Source organism: Trichechus manatus, unplaced genomic scaffold (assembly GCF_000243295.1).
Source record: "Trichechus manatus latirostris isolate Lorelei unplaced genomic scaffold, TriManLat1.0 scaffold00208, whole genome shotgun sequence".
Classification (NCBI taxonomy): Eukaryota; Metazoa; Chordata; class Mammalia; order Sirenia; family Trichechidae; genus Trichechus; species Trichechus manatus.
In genome coordinates, this window is record NW_004444144.1 from 1016824 (window position 1) to 1037460 (window position 20637).

Here is a 20637-nt window from a genome sequence, read left to right on the forward strand (position 1 = left end):
ACTATTTGTTCTGTAAGCCTTCACCTGAAGTACAATTAAAAAAAAAAAAAAAACTGAACCTAATTTACAAAAAAAAATAGCACCATGCTCTCAGGTAGCTGTTAGAATTCTTGGATTCATCTCCATAGTTGCCCATATTTTATTAGCTGTCCAATCGTTTTTAATCTGTATGTTTATTGCTGTGTTGTTTGAGTGACAAAACAAAACAGGAAACTACTTGAATGTTCATAAGTAGGAGAGTGGTTGACTAAATTATGGGATATATCTTACATTAGGCTATTATGCAACTAAAAAGAATTGCTTTGACGTGGAAGAATGTCTATAATATATTGTTAAATGAGAAAGCAAGGTACGTGGTAATTTGTGTACTATAACCCCATCTTAGTTTGTTTAAAGAAATAAAAAATGGTATATGTGTACGTATCTGAGCTTATGCTTGGAGTGGAAGGGTAGTATTGGCTACTTGAGAGGGCTGGAAGTGAAAGGAATAATAAAGAGGCAAATGAAAACCATTGGTATATCTTGATATTATTTTGCTTGTTACAACAAGCATATATTTCATGATTCAAAAAAATAACAGTAAAATTAAAATAATGGATATATTTCTAGTTTCTGGTAGTGACAAAGTTTGGAGTTTTTCTTTTTTTTAATATTTGAGTAGTCATTTAAGACTGTCTGAATTCCACTGCCAAGATCTGGTGGAGAGTGGAACAACATAGGTGGTAAATATCAATATTTCTGTTCCTCAGTAATTTCCTCTGGCGTGTCTTGGCAGTCCTGTTAATGAACAGTGCCTTTGAGCTCAAGGCAGGTAGTAATTAGGAAAGAAAAAAGCAGACGTTACTCAAATCAATCATATATCTTAGTGCGCAGTTGCATGAGTCCTGGAGATTAAAGAAACAAAAAACTAATATTCATTTTTACTTGGAGCCTCTGAAAATCTTGTTTCTAACTGAACGTATGGAGATGACACCATAATTTAATTTAGAGAGAAAATTATAATCACCTTCTCAGTGTTACATGTGTAAAAGGAATGATGTTTAGAAGGAGGGTTGTACATCCTGTACTTTATCATATGCTCTGAGAGAAGACCTTGTTACTACTAAAGTCTAGTTGTTTGGAATGAAAATTTTTAGCTGTATTTTTCTAGTAATGATGGCTTCTTTTAGTATGGCTAATAAAACACATTATGTTGTAAAGCTCTGATAACTTAAAATCCTGAAAGACTTGACTTTTGAAGTATTATAAATTACTTTATGCTGCTTTTTTTTTAAACAGTATTATCTCTGAAATGTTAAATGTTTTTCATTTCCAAGATTCAGTCTGGTCCACTAAAAATTTCTGGTGTATCAGAGGTAGTGAAAGAATCTAAACAGCCTGCCTCATACCTCCAAAAACAAAAGGGAGACACTCCAGCTTCAACAACAGGTACCTATATTTAGACTGTTCTTTTTAAAATCAGGTGAATGAATTGTTTTAATTTATTTGTACCCACATTGAGGAAGAGGGCCCCTCACACGAAGGGCTCTTCTGATCCCCCACTTGGGAAGGAGGATTCCCACCTCTCATTTGGCTTTCGCTTTTAGGGGTTGACTGAGATGTGAAATTGGGAGGCTAGTGGCAAGAATTGTCTTGCCTGCAACACTGTTTATTTTTCCTTTCTCCTTTTTTCCCTCTTGATATCTGTCCTTTTCCCCCTTTGGATTTTAAGATTTCTTGTCTTTCCCACCTCTTTTTTCTACCTCTTCAGTTCCTTCTCCTGTCTGCTTTCTTAGTGATAAAGGTGTCTTGCTGTAGTCCCTCAAGATATTTTTTGCCTTTGTGATTTCACAGTAATCCCATTCTAATTAAAAGCACTTAGCTAACTAACTCTGGCCTGTTGAGTGTACATTTTGAACTTCTTATGTTTCTCCTTAGTTACTTCTGTTCTTGATTAAATAATCAAATTACCTTTCCCTCGCCCCCAGCAAATATTCACTGAGTATTTACTAGGTGCTAGGCATTTTTCTAGCCAAAAGGGATAAAGCAATGAACAAAATAGAAAAAAAAATTTTTTTTTTCTGCTAATATTCGTTGGTAGAATGAGGGGAGAGAGATCATATGTAAAATGTGTAGGATGTCACTCAGTGATCTGTATGAGAGGGAATATTGCAGTGTTAAATGGAGTGGGTAAGGAAAACCTCACCTCGAAGGTGTCATTTGAGAGAAAACTAGAGAGAGGGGAGGGAGTAAGCCCTGTGGGAGTAAGCTGGTGGGAGGAGCATCCCAGGCACAGGGATTAGCTAGCACAGGGTTTGGTGTAGTCAAGCAAGAAGCAGATGAGGCATGGATGAGTCGGGGGTGGTAGGAGAAAGCCTGTTGCAGTTGTGCACGGACGCCATTGTAAGAATTTGGTTTGTATTCTGAGATGGGAATGCATTGGAGGTTCTGAACCAGGGGATTGAAATCCGACGTTTATTTTAATAAGATCATCTGGCTGTTGTAAATAGATGATAGGGGACCAAGGGCAGAAGCCTTGCGATAATCCTACGTTTTTCATGTCTTAAGTGGCCCTTACAGTCTATTTTAAATATTTTTTCTCCATTTCATTGCTGTTCTTTTTTTCCTACTCCACCTCTAGAATTACTCCTCCTTTTTCTCTTCTACTGCCTGTTCCACATGCCTCTTCTTTCACCTCCGCCACTCTTCAAAGCAACTGAAAAATTCGTTTTGGTTAGCTACTTTCTTTTGTCTACCTCTTTATTACAGAATCTTTTTTCCTCTGTTATTATTTTTCCATGTTGTGTAAATCTTATGTCCAGTTCTCACATGTTAAGCTTAGTACTGCTTAGTACTGTTACTGGAAGCCTTGCCTGAGGATAGCTAGTGATGTTTGACATGCAGAGGATGCTGACAAGACTTTTTCTCTTGTGCTTTCCCAGCCATTATCCATTTTGTGCGAGTTTGCAGAGGCAGTGGGCAGTGCCCAGTCTGTTTGTGGGTGTGAATAGTGGCTGTACATGTATTTGTGTGCATGAAGTGGGCGGTTATAGTAGTAGATTCTTGCGTGTTTCTCTGTTAACCCAGGAAACTATAAATACGTGAGTAACATATATTTATAGCACCTACAGAGGCAGCTCAGATTATTTCTGCAGCAGATGATACACTGTCAGTTCCAGCCCCTGCGGTTCAGCATGAGGAATCTATAAAGCCTGATCTCCCTGCAGCTGGTGAAGGAGAACTCACGCCTGCAACTTCAGGTAGTTTATTTATATTTGCTATTTTATAAATGATGTGCTCATCAGAGTTATTCAGTGCCTAGACGACACCTAGACCCTATTCAAGTATAAGTTTATACGAGTTTTAAGTCTTCAGACTGCTTAGAAAATCTTTTGAAATAAATCCTCCAAAACCAGGGCGTTAAGAGCTGATCTCTTATCTTCATTTTGGAGTCATTAATGTAGTTTTAGGATTCTTAGCACAAATTGTCCTCAGTTGACCTGACTGGCAGCTGCAAGCGGTGATGTTTTAATATCCCTGTTAGCCGTTGAAATTCTGTGCTGAAATTTGATTTCCTCTTATTTGCTTTTGCTGCAAGAGGACGCATCCTCATCTTCTGTCAGAGAGCGGCCACCTGAAGAAGTTGCGGCGCGCCTTGCACGGCAGGAGAAGCAGGAGCAAGTTGAGATTGAGTGTACGTAAACCAGACAGCCCCTGAGTGCATCGGGTCGTCTCTGTCAGTCACTTTCTTCTTCAGCCGTCAGCACAAGCTTCTTACTGTCAGCTAGCTCTGGTTTCCTTTTCTTTCATTAGTGCCATTGCTCTATTATCCTTCTTTATTTTATTATTTGTGTTCTTTCCATGTGAGCTTCTCTTACCCAGGTGACAAGGAACATTCTAGTGTATAGTTGGTGAATATTCTGTATAATACACGTGCTTTCTCCGTTTGTTTTTGTTCTGGTTAGTGCTGAAGTGTTCCTGCCTTGACTGGCTCCTGTTTCCCTCTCTTTTGTTGGTTCTGACTTGCCCTTAGGAACCAAGCTTGTTAGAATCGTGTAAAAGAAGACACAGAATGAGCATATGTGTCAGGACGTTAGTTTGACTGCTTAGTTTTTTGATGGCTTTTGCTTTCTTCTGAGTTTCTGGCCATGTTACAGATAGTTGAGACTGTTGAATAAATGACATCTAAATAAGTGAAATATTTTTATACTTTTTTTTTCACCTCTTAATTTTTCCTGAAATTTCTACTGCTTCAAATTGAGATCACTTTTATCTTTTATTCATATTTTTCTTCAGTTTTCACTGTTCTCCCTTTGTCATATGGACACTTTGGGGTAAATTGTAAATTAAAGATAGATGTGTCTTTTGGTAGTTCCTCTTATCTTTCGTTCTTGGGCAAGTATACATTTTCTTTATTTTGCCAATTGCCTCTTTAATTTTCTCCCAGATTTAAAGTATGTGTGTGTGGATGTATCTGTGATTTTTATTAAGAATTAGAGTACAGTACATTATATCCATGTAATTTTTATAAAGGGCCAGAGCACAGTGCATAGACCTCTGAAGAAGGCTTGAAGCAGCAGGTAGCCTTCCTGGAGGCCTGTTTTTCCAGGTGTGTAGGAACTCTGTTGATGTGGTTCACTGTTACCTGTGCTTGGATTTCCCACTGTTAACTCCTCAAGCATGTCCTCGGAACCAAATACCATATTTTCTTCCCTGTCCCTTTTCTCTCTTTATGTCCCCTGCCTCTCCAGTTTAACTTTAATCCCACATCCTTTCATAGTGTTTTCTCATTATTAGCTTTCCCCTTTTGTCATGTTACAGAGGTACCACGTACAGTTTATCAGGTTCCATTTGTTCATCTCTGTGCAAAGCCACTGTCAAAATCTGCTTATGCTTCTTTTGCTCAAAGTCTTCTTTTGTTTTGGTTTCATCTGTCAAATATATTTTCCCTTTTTTTGTTATCTCCAATATCAACTGTTACCTTATTATTTTCACTGGCTGCCTTTTTCAACTGACCATTGTTCCGTTTTAGCATATTATCTAAAATCATCCCTTACTTTATTCCTGTTTTATTTTGAGGTTTCTTTTTGATAGTCCTTAATTAGCATAGAGACAGGAGATCTTTTTTTATCGTTTAAAAATATATATAACAACGTTTGCCAATTTTAACATTTTTTCAAGTATACAATTTAGTGATATTAATTACATTAAAAATGTGATCTTAATATCTGGTAGCTCCTTGAACATTGGTACCTCCTATTCTTTTAGTCTTTAGACCATCTGTTCCCAAGCCACCTTTTCTTTTTAGTTTTCATGTTTGTCTTTTTCTTTCTCTTTTCTGTCTGTTATCTTATATCTTAGGAACCGGGGTGGTGCAATGGTTACGTGCTTGACTGCTAATCAAAAGGTTGGTGGTTTGAACCCACCTAGTGGCTCCATGGGAGAAAGACCTGGCAATCTGCTTCTGTAAAGACTACAGCCTAGGAAACCCAATGGGGCAGTTCTGCTCTGTCACATGGGGTTGCTGTGAGTCAGAAATCAGCTTGATGGCACATAACAACAATAACAGCATCTTATATCTTGGTGATAGGGCTATTTTGCTATGAGTATCCCTTCTGGCTGAGGGGATGGAAATGGGCATCTCTTTTTCCCAGTGAGTCTCTGTGATCATTATTTAAAATGAAAAAAATCCAATGATTATGCTGAATTTATAGCGTCTGATGGCCCAGTGGTTAAGTGCTCAGCTGCTAACCGAAAGGTTCGTAGTTTGAACCCACCAGCCGCTCCACAGGAGAAGAATGTGGCAGTCTGCTTCCGTAAAGATTTACAGCCTTGGAAACCCTTTGGGGCAGTTCTGCTCTGTCTTAGAGGGTCACTAGGAGTTGGAAGCAACTCGACGGCAGCAGGTTTCGTTTTTTGTTTATTTTTAACATTTTTTGAGAAATGCAATGCAAGAGTTAATAGGGAAAGAGGAAAGTTTAAAATAAGAGCCAGGTATGGGGACAGAGACCTGTTTTTAACAGTTTCGTTTTTCCCCAGCTATAGCCAAGAGCTTAGAAGATGCTCTGAGCCAAACTGCTAGCACCACTCTGCAGGCAGTCGCGGCTCAGAATGCTGCTGTCCAGGCTGTCAGCGCACACTCCAGTATACTGAGGGCGGCCATGGACAATGCTGAGGTGAGCCCAGGAATGACTGGACACACTTCATGTAACAGACGGCTCTCTTCTTCCTGGTAGGGCTTTCCTTCACTGAGTGGAGACAGTTCAGAGTAATGACTTTAAAACGAAATCTGGTAAAAGTCTTGAAATGTTCTTTTTAATACATTTTACGTATAGTCCTTTATTTTATCTCATAACACTTAGGTGGTATAAAAGAAGTAGTTCAAATCTGCTTTCAAATCTTGATAGTACTTTGAACGTAGTTGTTGTTTGCTTGTTGTTGTTGTTGTTGTTTTTTTTCAGTTGTAAAACTGTCAGCCACTTTTTTAAATAACCGTTTTAGTCTGAGATAATTCTAGATTAACATGCAGTTGTAAGAAGTCATACAGAGAGATTCCATGTACCCGAAAACACCAACTGTCTTAAATTTTTATGCTGATTATATAATTTACATTGAACACTTCAAAAAGTAAAGTTAATTGCACTGATTTCAAAATGTAATACTGGACTCAATAAATTTCCTTTATAATTACATTGAATTACTCAATATATATATCTTGACCCCAAGTCATTTAAAAGATAAAAGTAAAATAACTACGTAAACTAGAAATCTCAGGGATCAGAATCATGCATGATCAGTAAAGTTACCTTGCCACCATAACTGGTTTAAAAAAATTTTTAAACACATTTTATGTTGTTTCAGTCATATGTACATATGTCACAAAAGAGTTAAATTAGACCTCTGATGGTAACAACCTAAAACTATTATCTTTGAAAACTCAAAAGAAAATTTAGTTTTATTCTAGTTCAAGAAGAAAGCGGAAGTTTCATAGTTGAGTCAGGAAAGTGAAAGCACACGGGACATGTTATGTGCTGGTCACACAGATGCTGCAGGTTCATCATGTCGAGGACTTGGGTTCACGCTCAAGTGGACCTGTGTCCTTTGGAAGGACACTGATTAGAAGCTGAAGTGTCTGTGGTATTACTCTGGTGTAAGGCTACGTTAGAGGGCATTTTCTCTTCCCGACGAACACATACTAAGTAATGCCTTTGGAAGAGACATATTGTAAAAATCTGTTGCAACCAAGATTTTTCAATTAAAGGACACCTTATATTAGCTGTTAGCTGAAATTAAGGCATATTGGCCGGTGTTAACAAAAAATCAGTAAAACTTTGAAATTTTAAAAGTAGATTTAAACTTCTGTTTTTTTGCTAGTAAGAGAAGCTGTGGGTGCACATGAGATCTGTAATATATACTGAACAACTTTCTCAAGGCAGTGTGTGGAAACAGTTGAACTTGCTTTCATTGCACTGAACCTGCTGTCTGTGTTACAGGGCAGTCTCCTCCTTGGGCCTCCACAGCAAGAGGGCCTTCAACAAAGGGAGGCACATTTTGACCCCTGGAGATGTCACTGACACTTACATGCTTTATGAGTCTTTTTGGGTCAGTTATGAAGAGTTCTCTTAATAAAAGATCAGGTTCTTCTAATACCATACCATAGAGCCTTGGAAGATTTGTTATATGTGATAAGATCATAATATTCACAGGGTCCACGCCAGCAGCCTTCCTTGATGTATTTTACTTAGCAAGATGGCTGAGGTGGGAATTCTCTGAAACATCAGCTTCATGATTCACATCATAAAACAATTTGCTTTATCACTTTGCAACAATTCATGTAAAACATAAAAACAAAAAAAGTGAAGCACACAGCTACAGTAACCCTTAGAAGTACCAGATATTTCCTCTAAAGCCAGGGGTTTCTAACCTGGAGTTCAGTCAGCGGATAGAATTCAGGGGTTTGTTGAAGTTGGATGAAAGCATCTTTATTTTCCCTACCCTCAAATTGAAATTTAAAAGCATTTCCTTCAATTAAGAATATTGTCAACAAACCACAGTAGTGTTAGCAGTACTTGTGTCTTTATCATCACTAGAAAGCAGAGATATTTTTGTACCACGTCATAGCACGTACTTGCAGATCTCGCAAAATACCATTTCTGTTCATCACTACTTCTAAATTAGGGTATTAGACCTCCCCCTAGATCTTGATTATTTAATGTGTTCATAAGCATATATATTACTATTTCACACAATTAAAAATATTTATGTTTCAACATAATTGGGTTCCCGTGTAATCTTTTGTAATTTCATTTTAAGCATTTAAAAGTGGCATTTTTAGAAGCTTCCTCAGGCTGTCACAGTGGTCCTGTGGCGGTAAAAATGTTAACCCTGCCTTAACAGACTTGGTCCTTTAAACTCCCTGTGGATAAGAGGTGTACCTAGAACATGGAGATCCTGCTAGATGTCCGGGGGAACGTGCTGTAGAATCATGCAGAGGGAGGGTTTAGAATGACCAGAACCAGAGGACATCGCTCTTGCTGGACTCTTCCTCTCAGTGCCACAGGCCCAGGGCTGCAGAGGCAGAAACTCGCTAGGCCCAGAGACCCTTTACTGAGATGGCAGTCACCTCCTGGGTGTACAGCAGACTTCTGCAGTTTGAATGTTTTGAAATACAATTTTTGAAGTAGTTCCGTCATTTTTCTTAGGCAAAAGTATTTTATTCTTTGGTAATTTAGTATGTTCTTGTTCATCTCTGGGATCCCAGCCCAGTATGCTTTCAAAATAGGACATAAGATGGTAGTGCTTCATACCTACACATAATGTACTCACTTTGAACTGTAGGTGTTTGGCAAAAGAAAAGAAAAAATAAGTAGTTCAGACAGCTCCCCTGTAACATTCTGCGCGTTGTGTATATGATGGAGAATGAGGGGAGGCTGGGAGCTGTAGCTCGTCCGCGCCCTCAGCAGTCGCAGCTCGCTTCCGTGTCTGACGGTGGAGCAGCTTGCTGCACTGAGTGTGATGGTCATATCAGAGGTCTTTCTGTGTGATGTGTCGCTAAGTGTGAGCCAGTTATAGAAATGGTAGTCAGTTACAGTGCTGGAGAAGAAAACCGGGTTGGACCTACCTAAGGGACCTTCAGGGGAGACTTTTTTTTTATTTGAGCCATAATTCACATACTGTAAAATTCACCTCAAGGGAGATTTTTGACAATAAGTCAGTTTTCATCTTACCAATTAGGAGGGGTCATTTTTTAGGATAATGTTCTAGAGCCAAGGACGTTACAGATGTGTAAACTTTTTTTCTCATTCTTAAACTATGATTTTGGTAGACAGGTCTGCAGTTAAGAAAATTCTAAGTATGAGTACTTCATTCAGAATGATTTAATCAATAACCACAAATCATGAAAAGTTATTCTTAACCTGTTCTGCTTCATATTTTCTTTTGCGAATGTAATAAAGAAATACCATCTCTCCTCTGAAAATGCTTCCATGCATTGGAGCATAAACTTTTCTTACAACTTGGAGGGGTATGTGGTTGACAGGACTCCTTTGAGCCCAACGTTGAGACTTAGATTAAGAGTCCCTACTCTAGAGAAGTAGTGTATATAAAGTTCTACCTTTGAATTTAATGTCACAGTTTTCTGCTTTGAATCATGTTGGCTTATGACATTAATTGTAGCAGTTATTTGTGTTTACGTAATTAACATCTTTTGTTCAGATTGCAGGAGAGAAGAAGTCAGCTCAGTGGCGCACAGTGGAGGGTGCGCTGAAGGAACGCAGAAAGGCAGTAGATGAAGCTGCTGATGCCCTTCTCAAAGCCAAGTAATTACTCATGGACTTTAACAAGTAATCAGGGCCCCCTGGTGGCTTTCTTCTGGCTGGGTTTTCTTTGTACATGGTCTGTATAGAAAGAAGAGGCAGAGACCCTTCCCTCCCTTCTCTACCTGTGCTTTGTCTGTCCTGGGATCAGGAACATGGACATTTAAAAAGAGAGGAAATAAAATTTAATTAGGCTAAAAATTGGCAAAAGCTTATATAAAGGATCATATATAAAAAGCAGTTTTTCTTGGGATTATTGCTTAGGTACTATGTTTGTACTGATTACCGAGATGCTGATATAATTAAAAGATTTTTCTGGGAGGTTTGGGCAGTTTTATCTGCATTTAGAGAGTATGTCACAGTATGTTTGCCATAACTACCAAAGTAGTGGGCATGTATAGGTCTACTTTTTTTTGTTTCTTAAACAAGAAAAAGAATTATTTATTTATTTTTTTATTTTATTGTTATACTTTAAGTGAAAGTTTACAATTCAAGTTAGTCTCTCACACAAAAATTTATACATACATCGTTATGTGACCCTAATTGCTCTCCCTGTACTATGACAGCACACTCCTCCTTTCCACCCCTGATTTCCCATGTCCATTCAAACCAGCTCCTGACCCTCTCTGCCTTCTCATCTCATTTCCAGACAGGAGCTGCCCATTTAGTCTCATGTATCTACTTGAGCTAAGAAGCACACTCTTCACGAGTGTCATTTTGTGTCCCATAGTCCAGTCTAATCTTTGTCTGAAGAGTTGACCTCGGGAATGGTTTTAGTTCTGGGGTGACAGAGAGTCTGGGGGCCATGCTTTCCAGGGTTTCTCCAGTCTCAGTCAGACCATTAAGTCTGGTCTTTTTACTAGAATTTGAGTTCTGCACCCACCTTTCTCCTGCTCCATCAGGGACTCTCTGTTGTGTTCCCTATCAGGGTGGTCATTGGTGGTAGCCGGGCACCATCTAGTTCTGGTCTCAGGCTGATGGAGTCTCTGGTTTATGTGGCCCTTTTGTCTCTTGGGCTAATACTTTCCTTGTCTTTGGTGTTCTTCATTCTCCGTTACTCCAGGTGGGTTGGGACCAATTGATGCATCTTAGATGGCCGCTCACTAGCTTTTAAGTATAGATCTACTTTTATGCCACCTTGACTTTGACTCCTAGATGTTGGCTAGAACAAGGATCAAGCAGGCAAACCAAGTACAGTGTCAACCTCTGATGACAGAATTTAACTAATGGTTCTCATCAGCAGTCTGGAATTGTCACTCAGAATGTTGATGCCTTCCCTAACAAAATATTCATTATTGATAGAAAAAAAAGAAGCCTTTTAATAGAGCCGTCATAACTTTTAGGAGATTTAAGACATGCTCGAATCACTGTCAGGACTCTGAGTTCGGTGTTTTGCAATGGGTAGACCTCAGTCCTTTTAACTTGGGAAGCGTGAATCAAGAAGGCTCCCCGAGACCCAGTTCCTTGCTGAGTGAGATCTGTGGCCTCCTCCCTTCATTTGCCTTAAGCTCTCTTGATTGGAAGGCTAGTGACGACTAGGATATTGCTTGCAAGAACTGCCATTTATTGAGTGCTCACAGTGTAGCAGGCACTGTACCAGGATCTTCGCATGAAGTGCCTCTAATCCCTACACAAGGGTATGCAGCAAATGAGAGGCTGATTTCCGGTTCTGAATATCACGCTACTTCTGGTTCACTTCCATCTGAGATTGTTTTTAACTGTTAGTGAGAAAAGCTCCTCTACCTGTAGGCTACAAAAAACATTGAGTAATTTTTTCCAATTATATTTCTCTCATAGGCTTTTAAAAATTTGTACAGCTTTCAAAACTTTTTAATAAAGTTTTTAATAAAGTTGGCAAGGAATTATACTAAATCTTTGTTTTGTTTTATTGGTTTCAGAGAGGAGTTAGAGAAGATGAAAAGCGTAATTGAAAATGCAAAGAAAAAGGAGATTGCTGGGGCCAAACCTCACATAACTGCTGCAGAGGGAAAGCTTCACAACATGATCGTCGATCTGGACAGTGTGGTCCAAAAGGTGGGCCTCCTAGACCTTTTACAATTACATTTTAAAAAATAATCCTTTGGGCTTTAAGAATTCAAAAAATAAGATTCCAACCATCTCTCTGCCTTGTTACTATTTTTACAAGATTGCCTTGGGCACCAAGTAGATTGTGGAGTATTGTTGACAGTTTCTGTAATAATAGGTAACATTTTTTTTTTACCATAGTTGTTACCACGTAATTTTCATTTTGTAACTAAATGAAAGGAAAATCTTCCTGTCTGTACTTTTGTGATCTGTAGGGGTAGTTCCCGTGAGCTGTAGATCTCTACATATGTATTACCTCTGCATTCACAGCGAACTAGATAAATAAATATCACTTCTGTCTCTTAGAATGTATACTGCATTTGTTTGTTCAGTTTAACCGTGTTCTCTTTGTATTTGTTTAGGTCAAAGCAGCTCAGTCTGAGGCTAAGGTTGTATCTCAGTATCATGAACTGGTGGTCCAAGCCCGGGATGACTTTAAGCGAGAACTGGACAGTATTACTCCAGAAGTACTGCCTGGGTGGAAAGGGATGAGTAAGTACAACTGAAGTGTTGGTACTTTTTAAAATTTTTTTAACAGCTGGTCAGTAACTGATCAACTAAAGTCAACTGCTCCCACTCCATCCATCTAGTGCCAACCCCGCTGTGTGCATACCTGTCATTTGGTGCAGAACAGTGTGGTCAGCATTCTCAACCACAGCCAGCATGACAGGTGACACACTGTGATGCCACTCTCATGGTTAGGCCATGTGAACATAAGTTCCAGTGTTTAATTCCACAGTCTGTGATTCCATTCTGGTCTCTGCTACCCAGAAAACAGGTTGGAATCCCAGTGCATAAGAGTGACATTATAGCCTTGATTCTAACGTACCTGTGTACAATTATTCAAAACCTTCAGTACTTTTAAAGGTGTCTGTATTGAATTATACTTACGGCACACTTTGAGGGCATTGGTTGTTCAGTGGTAGAATTCTCGCCTTCCTTGCAGGATCCAAAAAACCCACGGCTGTTCAAGTCAATTCCAACTCATAGTGACCCTATAGGACAGAGTAGAACTGTCCCATAGGGTTTCCAAGGCTGTAAACCTTTATGGAAGCAGATTGCCACATCTTTCTCCCGTGAGTGGCTAGTGGGTTCGAACCGCCTGCCTTTTGGTTAGCAGCCAAGCGCTTTAACCACTACACCACCAGGGTTCCCCTTTCGGGATAGCCGGGTTCCTTTCTCAGCCAGTGACCTCATCCACAACCACCACCCGTGTCAGTGGAAGCTTGCATGTTGCTATGATGCTGAACAGATTTTAGCAAAGCTTCCAGACTAAGGTAGACTAGGAATAAAGGCCTCGTGATCTACTTCTGAAAACCAGCCAGTGAAAATCCTATGGATCACTACAGTCCGATCTGCAACCAATCAGGAATGACACAGGACCGGGCAGCATTTTGTTTCATCGTGTGTGGGGTCGCCATGATTTGGGGGCCGACTCAAGGACAGCTAACAACAATGGCACACCTTGTGATTGCTCTCTGACCCTGAGGTTGAGGACTTATGCAGGGACACTAGTGGAGTCGCTGTGTGGCTGTAGATGAGCAAATAGATGGCAGGGGCCCTGCTGGTTAAGGCTAAGCAATGACGTACTGTATGTAACTGCAGGAGGTAGTCACATTTCCCTGAAATGCTGTGAAGATAGTAAGAGTCACAGTGATGACCAGTCTCAGCAAAGTTAAAACACTGTTTAAGTGCCAGCAAACTGAACATAGGGTAGGATCTGAGGAACTGACTGTTAACAGGCCTTTCTGGGCTGAAGGGTCAGGATTGCATCACAGAAGCCTGGAGCTAAGGTAATGAAGACCAGTGCAGACGTTTCATCTGCGTAATGGTCAGCCAGAGGGATTTAATGGCAACAGTGGAGTCCAGGCTGTCACAGAATGACTCCAAGACATTTAGTCAGTTTTTTGTATGCAGTTGACTCACTTAAGAGGGAGACAGTAGTTAGACTCTTGTCAAAGAAAAAAGAGAATTTATAAGAGAGAAAAAGTTCATGTGCACAGTCTGGGAACAGTGAGTCTTGATTGCATGTTGTTTAAACTGGTTAGCTGGCCCCTAGCAGGGGAGCTCAGTGTTTACAGTCCATCCTGGAGCAGCTCGGTTAAGCCACGTCTCACCGTTTCCCCCGTCAGAGTTTCTCGTGGGCCCTGCTTCATTGAGATTACAGCTGCACCTTCCCTGACCGCCTTCTCCCACAGGCTGCTCTGCACATCACCCACCCTCTTTGGTCTTGAAATTCGTATTCACTGGTTTGTGTGTTTGTAGTCTGCCCATTAGGTGTAAGCTCCTTGAATAAACATGCCATTTGGTAGAAAGCAGGGAGTCTAGGTTGGCTGAAATGAAAGGAACTGAAGTTGAAAGGGCAGGACGGGCTTTGCCTGTGGAGAATTAGTTGTGAGTGCCAACCCTAGGAATTTGCATTTTATCATCTTAAATACCTATCTTTGGTCTCCCTACCTGACTAACTCCTACTAATTTTTCCAGGCCAGCTTCTGAAATTTTTACTTTTTTTTTTTAGGGGGGTCTAATTTTGAAAACGCTCATTATATCATATGAAAACGTTAAAGCAGTAGTTTCAACGCCCAGGGCAGGTTTGCTTCCCGAGGACATTAGCAATGTCTGGAGACGTACTTGGCTGTCACAGCTGGGCAGTGCTGCTGCGCCTCGTGGGCGGGGGCCAGGGACGCTGCTGAACCCCACACGCACTGAACACCCCACTGCAAAGAGGTAGCCAGCCCACGGCGTCAGGGGTTCCGAGGCTGAAAACCTTTGTATTCAAGAAACGCATCAGGCAGAAAGTAAAGGCCCTCTGCGGTGCAGTCTCTGAAGTTTTGAGGGTAGTGACCTCCATTTACATTTTTATTAATTTTTTAAATAGATAACATATTCACATGATACAAAATTTGAATGATACAAAAGGTACCTGGTGACAAGCTTCCCTTGCACTCCTGCCCACAGCCACACAGTTTTCCTCTCCCAAAGCAACCAGCATTAGTGATTTCTCTGGAGACGTGAATTATTCCACGATTACCCTGGCCCTCGGTAGATCCTCGCCTCTGAAATCTGCAGGCGCTGGGGACATACACCACATCCTTCACACTGGCTTGTGTTGTCAGTTATCTCGCTGTTAGTGGTCCGAGCTAGTTCTCTAAGTTGTGAATCTCCTGGTGATGTCATGATGTCTGGTACTTCCTCTGTGTTCTTCTGTAGCTGAGCGCTGTGCCAAACACATGATCGTAGTAGCTAGCATTATCGAGCAGTATTTTGTGCCTGGCACTGTGTTCTAAGCACTTCACATGTGTCTTCTTGTTTAAAGGGCTCAACAGCCCTGAGGTAAGTTTTGTTCTTATCTCCATTTTATAGATGAGAAAACTGAGACACAGAGAAGTTAAATAATTTGCTCAAGGTTGTACCGTTTTTAGGGGGTAGAGCCAGGATTTTATTCTTGCCCACTAGGCCTCGTTGTTCTCAGGCTGATTGATTTGTATCAGCAGCATTAGACACCCTTTCAGGCTTTGAGAAGAAAAGTGATGTGATTGTATAAGGAGGAAAGTTCATTTTTGTAAGATTGAGGGTGGCTCATAATGTGTGAAGGCAAAGAAGCTAGTTGAAGGCCGCTGGAGCAATCCCAGGCCCCTCATTTCTGCTTCTGCCAGTCGGAGTTTACGTTTACCAAGAATGAGATGGGTTTGTTCCTAGATCTGTTTAAACCACTTGTTTGCTGTTGCAATTATGTGACTTTGAAATACTGTATGAACTGATATAAATGGGAAGATAAAAGTTGTAGTATCTATGAAAAAACTAAATTGATTTGGCGAAAATAGAGAGGAGTCCCTTAAAACCAAAACTACTTTTTAACATCATTTACTTTGGAGCCCTGGTGGTGCAGTGGTTAAGAGCTCGGCTGCTAGCCAAAAGGTCAGTGGTACGAATCCACTAGCCGCTCCTTGGAAACCCTGTGGGGCAGTTCTGCTCTGTCCTGTAGGGTCTCTGTGAGTCGGAATTGACTCGATGGCAACGGGTTTTTACTCTTATTTTCTAAAAATGTTAGAATTTACCTTGGTCTGTATTGTCTAGAATCTTTTTAAATTTTAGGAAAGAGCTGTATTATTTTCATTTTCAGTATCAAAATATGCTTTTTCTAATACTAGTGTCTTGTTCTTCTCTTCTTATTTTCTTTAACGTTCCTATTTAATGATCAATACCTGAAATATGTATATATTTAAGCTTTTCTGCTTTCCCTTTGCAGGTATTTCTGACCTAGGTGAGTAATTATGTGTATTGTACTCTTAAAGGCTTTTGTTTTGAGTCTTAAAAGACTAAAGTCTTTTTGTTTTGCCGATGATACTTATGCTAAGTTATCTAAATAATATAAAGTAGAATTCTATCACGTGATAAATCTTAATTGGATCTTTTTGTCACCTGTGTGCTCTCAGTAACTGGAAACCTGTAGATTGGAATCTATACATAACATACGTACATATACACACACACACAGGCAGTTCCCGGGTTATGAACGAGTTCCGTTCCTAAGTCTGTCTTTAAGTCAGATTTGTACGAAAGTTGGAACAGTTAGGTATAATTCACATCTAACATCAGTTAGTCAGATGTTTGTCTTAGTATATTGTGTACCTTTCTATTCATAAAAAACATTACAGAAACACTTCCAGGTACACTAAAACATCTTTAACATAATACAGTTATAGTAATAATGTTTTGATGCATGTTGCAAAGTATTGCCTTTTTGTTATTATGAACCATTGTATGTACCTCGTATTTCTGATATAATAGGCTTTATGGGGTTGGTTCATAACTATGGGTTGTATGTAAGTCGGATGTTCGTAACCCGGGGACTGCCTGTATATATATGTATTTTAACTTTGGAAAGTTTCAAACGTTAAAAGGTAGGAAGAAAAGTATAATGAACTCCTATAGCCCCTTCCCCCACTGCAGCAGTTCTCAGAACATGGCCAGCTTTGTTTCATCTATTCCCACTGCCCCCTCCCCCAGCTTATGTTGAAGCAAATCCTTGCATATCCTTTCACTTGTAAACACTTTTAGTCTGTTTTTGAAAACATAATCACTGTATCATATCACACCTGCGACTTAATGATAATTATTCCTCAGTATCCTCGCATCCATTCAGCATTCAGGTGTGCCCAGTTGTCCGTGAGATGGTCTTTACAGTTTGTTTATTCAAATCAGTGTGCAGAGTTGTTATACATATTGAACTTGGTCAATAAATCTTTTATCCCCTTTTTTTTTTTCTTTTCTGTTTATTGGGGATTTGAGTCATTTGTCATATAGAATTTCCCACGATCTGTATTATGCATTTTGCTGATAGAGCCATAATTCTTAATTTTGGAGTGTGAAGTTTAAAAAAAAGTATATGTTTAAGGCTATTATTAGAATCTTTGGGCTTGAAGATTTTAAAAGACTCTACCAGTGATTGTGATGGATAGCTCTGGCTGCAGATCACTGGCCTAGATAATATCTGTCTGAGAGAAGAAACAGAAACTCCTATTAGGAAAAGCCTGAGAGAGTTTGAATTGGATCAGAGTTTTAGTGGAAGAGAATCTTTAGTTGGATGCCTGTTATGACAAATCACAGCGATATGTGAAAGAAGGTGTAGAAGAGGCTGCACATGTCAGCTTTGTCGTTAGAGACAATTACTGTGAGGCATAAAGGCAGTTTATGATCAGTTCACACTGGAAGTACTGCTCGGGCTCCTGGAGCAGAACTGGTTACATGCCTTCAAGGCCTACCTAAGTTGTTTTGCCTGAGGTTGAAAACAGCTTATTGTAGGATGCTAGCTATCAATTTCTGACTCAACTGGTGAATCTCAGTCTCTTTTCATATGTGAGCTACTCTTTGCATTTCTTTATAGCTCTTAAGATAAAGTAATTGAAGTGGTTTACCCTGTAGCGATATGTACTTTTGGTGAAATCTTTAACTGTGTCATGTGGTGTTCTGTTCAGCTGACAGGCTGTCGACCGATGACCTGAACTCCCTGATCGCGCACGCACATCGTCGCATTGACCAGCTAAACAGAGAGCTAGCTGAGCAGAAAGCCGCAGAGAAGCAGCACATTGCACTAGCTTTGGAAAAACAAAAGCTGGAGGAGAAGCGGGCATTTGACTCTGCGGTGGCCAAAGCCTTAGAACATCACAGGCGTGAAATAGTGGCTGAGCAGGACAGAAAGGTAGCAGAGATGAGAATAACGCCTAGCATTTACAGTGCGTCTTACTTGATTGTCTGCTTCTAGAGATAATATTGGAGTCACTGACTTTAAAATACCGGGTATGTCATGCCGAACCACTGCGGAATGGAGCTTTGGGCTTTGTTCTCCTACTCAGGGCTTCTAGGAAGAATTGATCTGGCAGGGTTCGTTTTTGTTGAGCAGATGCAGAGGTATAAGAAAGTAATAAGCTGCTGGTGTCCGGGGTTATCTAACTCCTCTGTCCCCAGTGGAACCTCTCCCCTAAGGCAATTCTGAAAGAACCTCTGCTGGATTCTGAGTATTTTCCCTCTGCCACTGTTGTGAGTGGTAGATGGTTGGGAATGGATTAGGTAGCTCCTTTAGTGCTCCTTTGGGCCTGTGTTAGGGCACGAGCTGACGGCTCATCCCACCTTCACGCTCCGTTAGCAGCACAGTTGACCTCTTCCTCCTCCTCGAAGCTCTTTCTCCCCTTAGCCACCGGGACACCACACTCTTCTGGCCTTTCTCCCACCTTGCTGGCCGCTCCTCTGCCTCCTTCTCTGCTCAGCCTCTCAAATGTTGGCATGCTCTGCATTGGTTCTGAAACCTCTTCCCATTTAAACTGTCGCCAAGTGGTCTTATCTAGTCCTGTCCCTTTGAAGTTTAAATACCATCTGTAACACTCATCTCTCTAGCTCTGAACTGCCTTGGCTTCAGATTCCTCTCCAGCAGCTCACTTGATAGCTCCAGCTGGATTTTCAGTAGTCGTTTCAAACTCAGCACGTACAAAATAGATTTCTTGATTCTCTTCAGCCTGTGTCGCAGCCCCTCATCTGGCTTCTCTCTGTAAACATAACCACCAGCTCTCCGTTTGCTCAAGCCAGAAATCCTGCTTCATTTTTCTTCCATCACTTACGTCCAGACCACCAACAGATCTGCCAGTAGTGCATCCACAGTGAATCCCAGATCTGTCTACTTTTCCCCACTACCACCACCTTAGTCCAAGGTATTATTCAGTAAGTTTCCTGGTCTGTATATTCATCTATCTAGGTCTGTTATTAACAGCCTCTCAACAGGTTTCCCTTTTTTCATACTGATCTTTTGTGTATCTTTACACAGCCACTTGGTCCTTTAAAACATAATTTTGATCAGACACTGTTGTTGTTGTTAGATGCCATTGAGTCGATTCCGACTCATGGCAAACCCTGTGTACAACAGAATGAAACACTGCCTGGTCCTGTGCCGTCCTCATAATCGTTGCTATGTTTGAGCCCATTATTGCAGCCACTGTGTCAGTCCATCTCATTGAGGGTCTTCCTCTTTTTTCCTGACCCTCTACTTTACCAAGCATGATGTCCTTCTCCAGGGACTGGTCCTTCTGATAACATGTCCAGAGTATGTGAGACGAAGCCTCACCATCCTTGCTTCTAAGGAACGTTCTGGCTATACTTCTTCCAAGACAGATTTGTTCATTGTTCTCCCAGTCCATGGTATATTCAGTATTCTTCACCAACACCATAATTCAAAGGCATCAATTCTTCTTCGGTCTTCCTTATTTATTGTCCAGCTTTCGCACACATATGAGGCGATTGAAAATACCATGGCTTTTGGGTCAGGCACACCTTAGCCCTCAAAGTGACATCTTTGCCTTAAAGTGTTAAAGAACGCTTTAAAGAGATCTTTCGTAGCACATTTGCTCAGTGCGGTACATCATTTGATTTCTTGGCTTCTGCTTCTGTGGGCATCGATTGTGGATCCAAGTATAATGAAATCCTTGACAACTTCATTATTTTCTCCATTTATCATGATGTTGCTTATTGGTCCAGTTGTGGGGATTTTTTTCTTTATGTTGAGGTATAATCCATACTGAAGGCTGTAGTCTGATCTTCATCAGCAAGTGTTTCAGGTTCTCTTCTTGTTCACATAGTCCAGCTTCTTGGATTATTTGCTCAGCATACAGACTGAATAGGTATGGTGAAAGGATACTACCCTGACGCACACCTTTCCTGACTTTATACTGCTCTGTATCGCCTTGTTCTGTTCGAGTGACTGCCTCTTGTTCTGTGAACAAGTTCCTCACGAGCACAATTAAGTGTTTTGGAGTTCTCATTCTTTGCTGTGTTATCCATAATTTGTTATGATCCATACAGTCGAATGCCTTTGCATAGTCAATAAAACACAGCTAAACATCTTTCTGGTATTCTCAGCTTTCAGCCAGGATTCATCTAACATCGGCAATAATATCTCTCGTTCTGTGTCTTCTTTTGAATACGGCTTGATTTTCTGGCAGTTACCTGTCAATGTACTGCTGTAACTGTTTTTGAATGATCTTCAGCAAAACTTCACGTGCATTGTGATATTAATGATATTTTTGATAATTTCCGCATTCTGTTGGATCAGACACTAGGCTGCTGAAAACCCTCCACTGACTACCATTGCATTTAATATAAAATCCAAATTCTTAACTGATACCAAAAAGGCCTGGATCTCATTTTTGCCTGCCACAAGCCAGGCACTCTCCTTTCCATGCTCTAGGCATGCTGGTGTTTTCCTGTGCTG

At 40.5% G+C, this 20637-nt stretch overlaps 1 protein-coding gene across 2 annotated transcripts in view; it reads left to right on the forward strand.

Annotated features, from left to right (window-relative positions):
- The window catches only part of IMMT (inner membrane mitochondrial protein), a 56936-nt gene that overhangs the window by 31138 nt on the left and 5161 nt on the right, over positions 1–20637 (forward strand). Inside the window, exons 4-12 of one of the 2 annotated variants that reach the window (XM_023742335.1) lie at positions 1317–1428; positions 3102–3239; positions 3578–3673; positions 6019–6155; positions 9694–9797; positions 11693–11828; positions 12242–12371; positions 16129–16143; positions 17858–18081. In XM_023742335.1, the coding sequence (XP_023598103.1) occupies positions 1317–1428; positions 3102–3239; positions 3578–3673; positions 6019–6155; positions 9694–9797; positions 11693–11828; positions 12242–12371; positions 16129–16143; positions 17858–18081 (1092 nt within the window). The remainder of the gene's footprint in view (positions 1–1316; positions 1429–3101; positions 3240–3577; positions 3674–6018; positions 6156–9693; positions 9798–11692; positions 11829–12241; positions 12372–16128; positions 16144–17857; positions 18082–20637) is intronic. The other variant, XM_023742336.1, reaches the window with a different exon arrangement.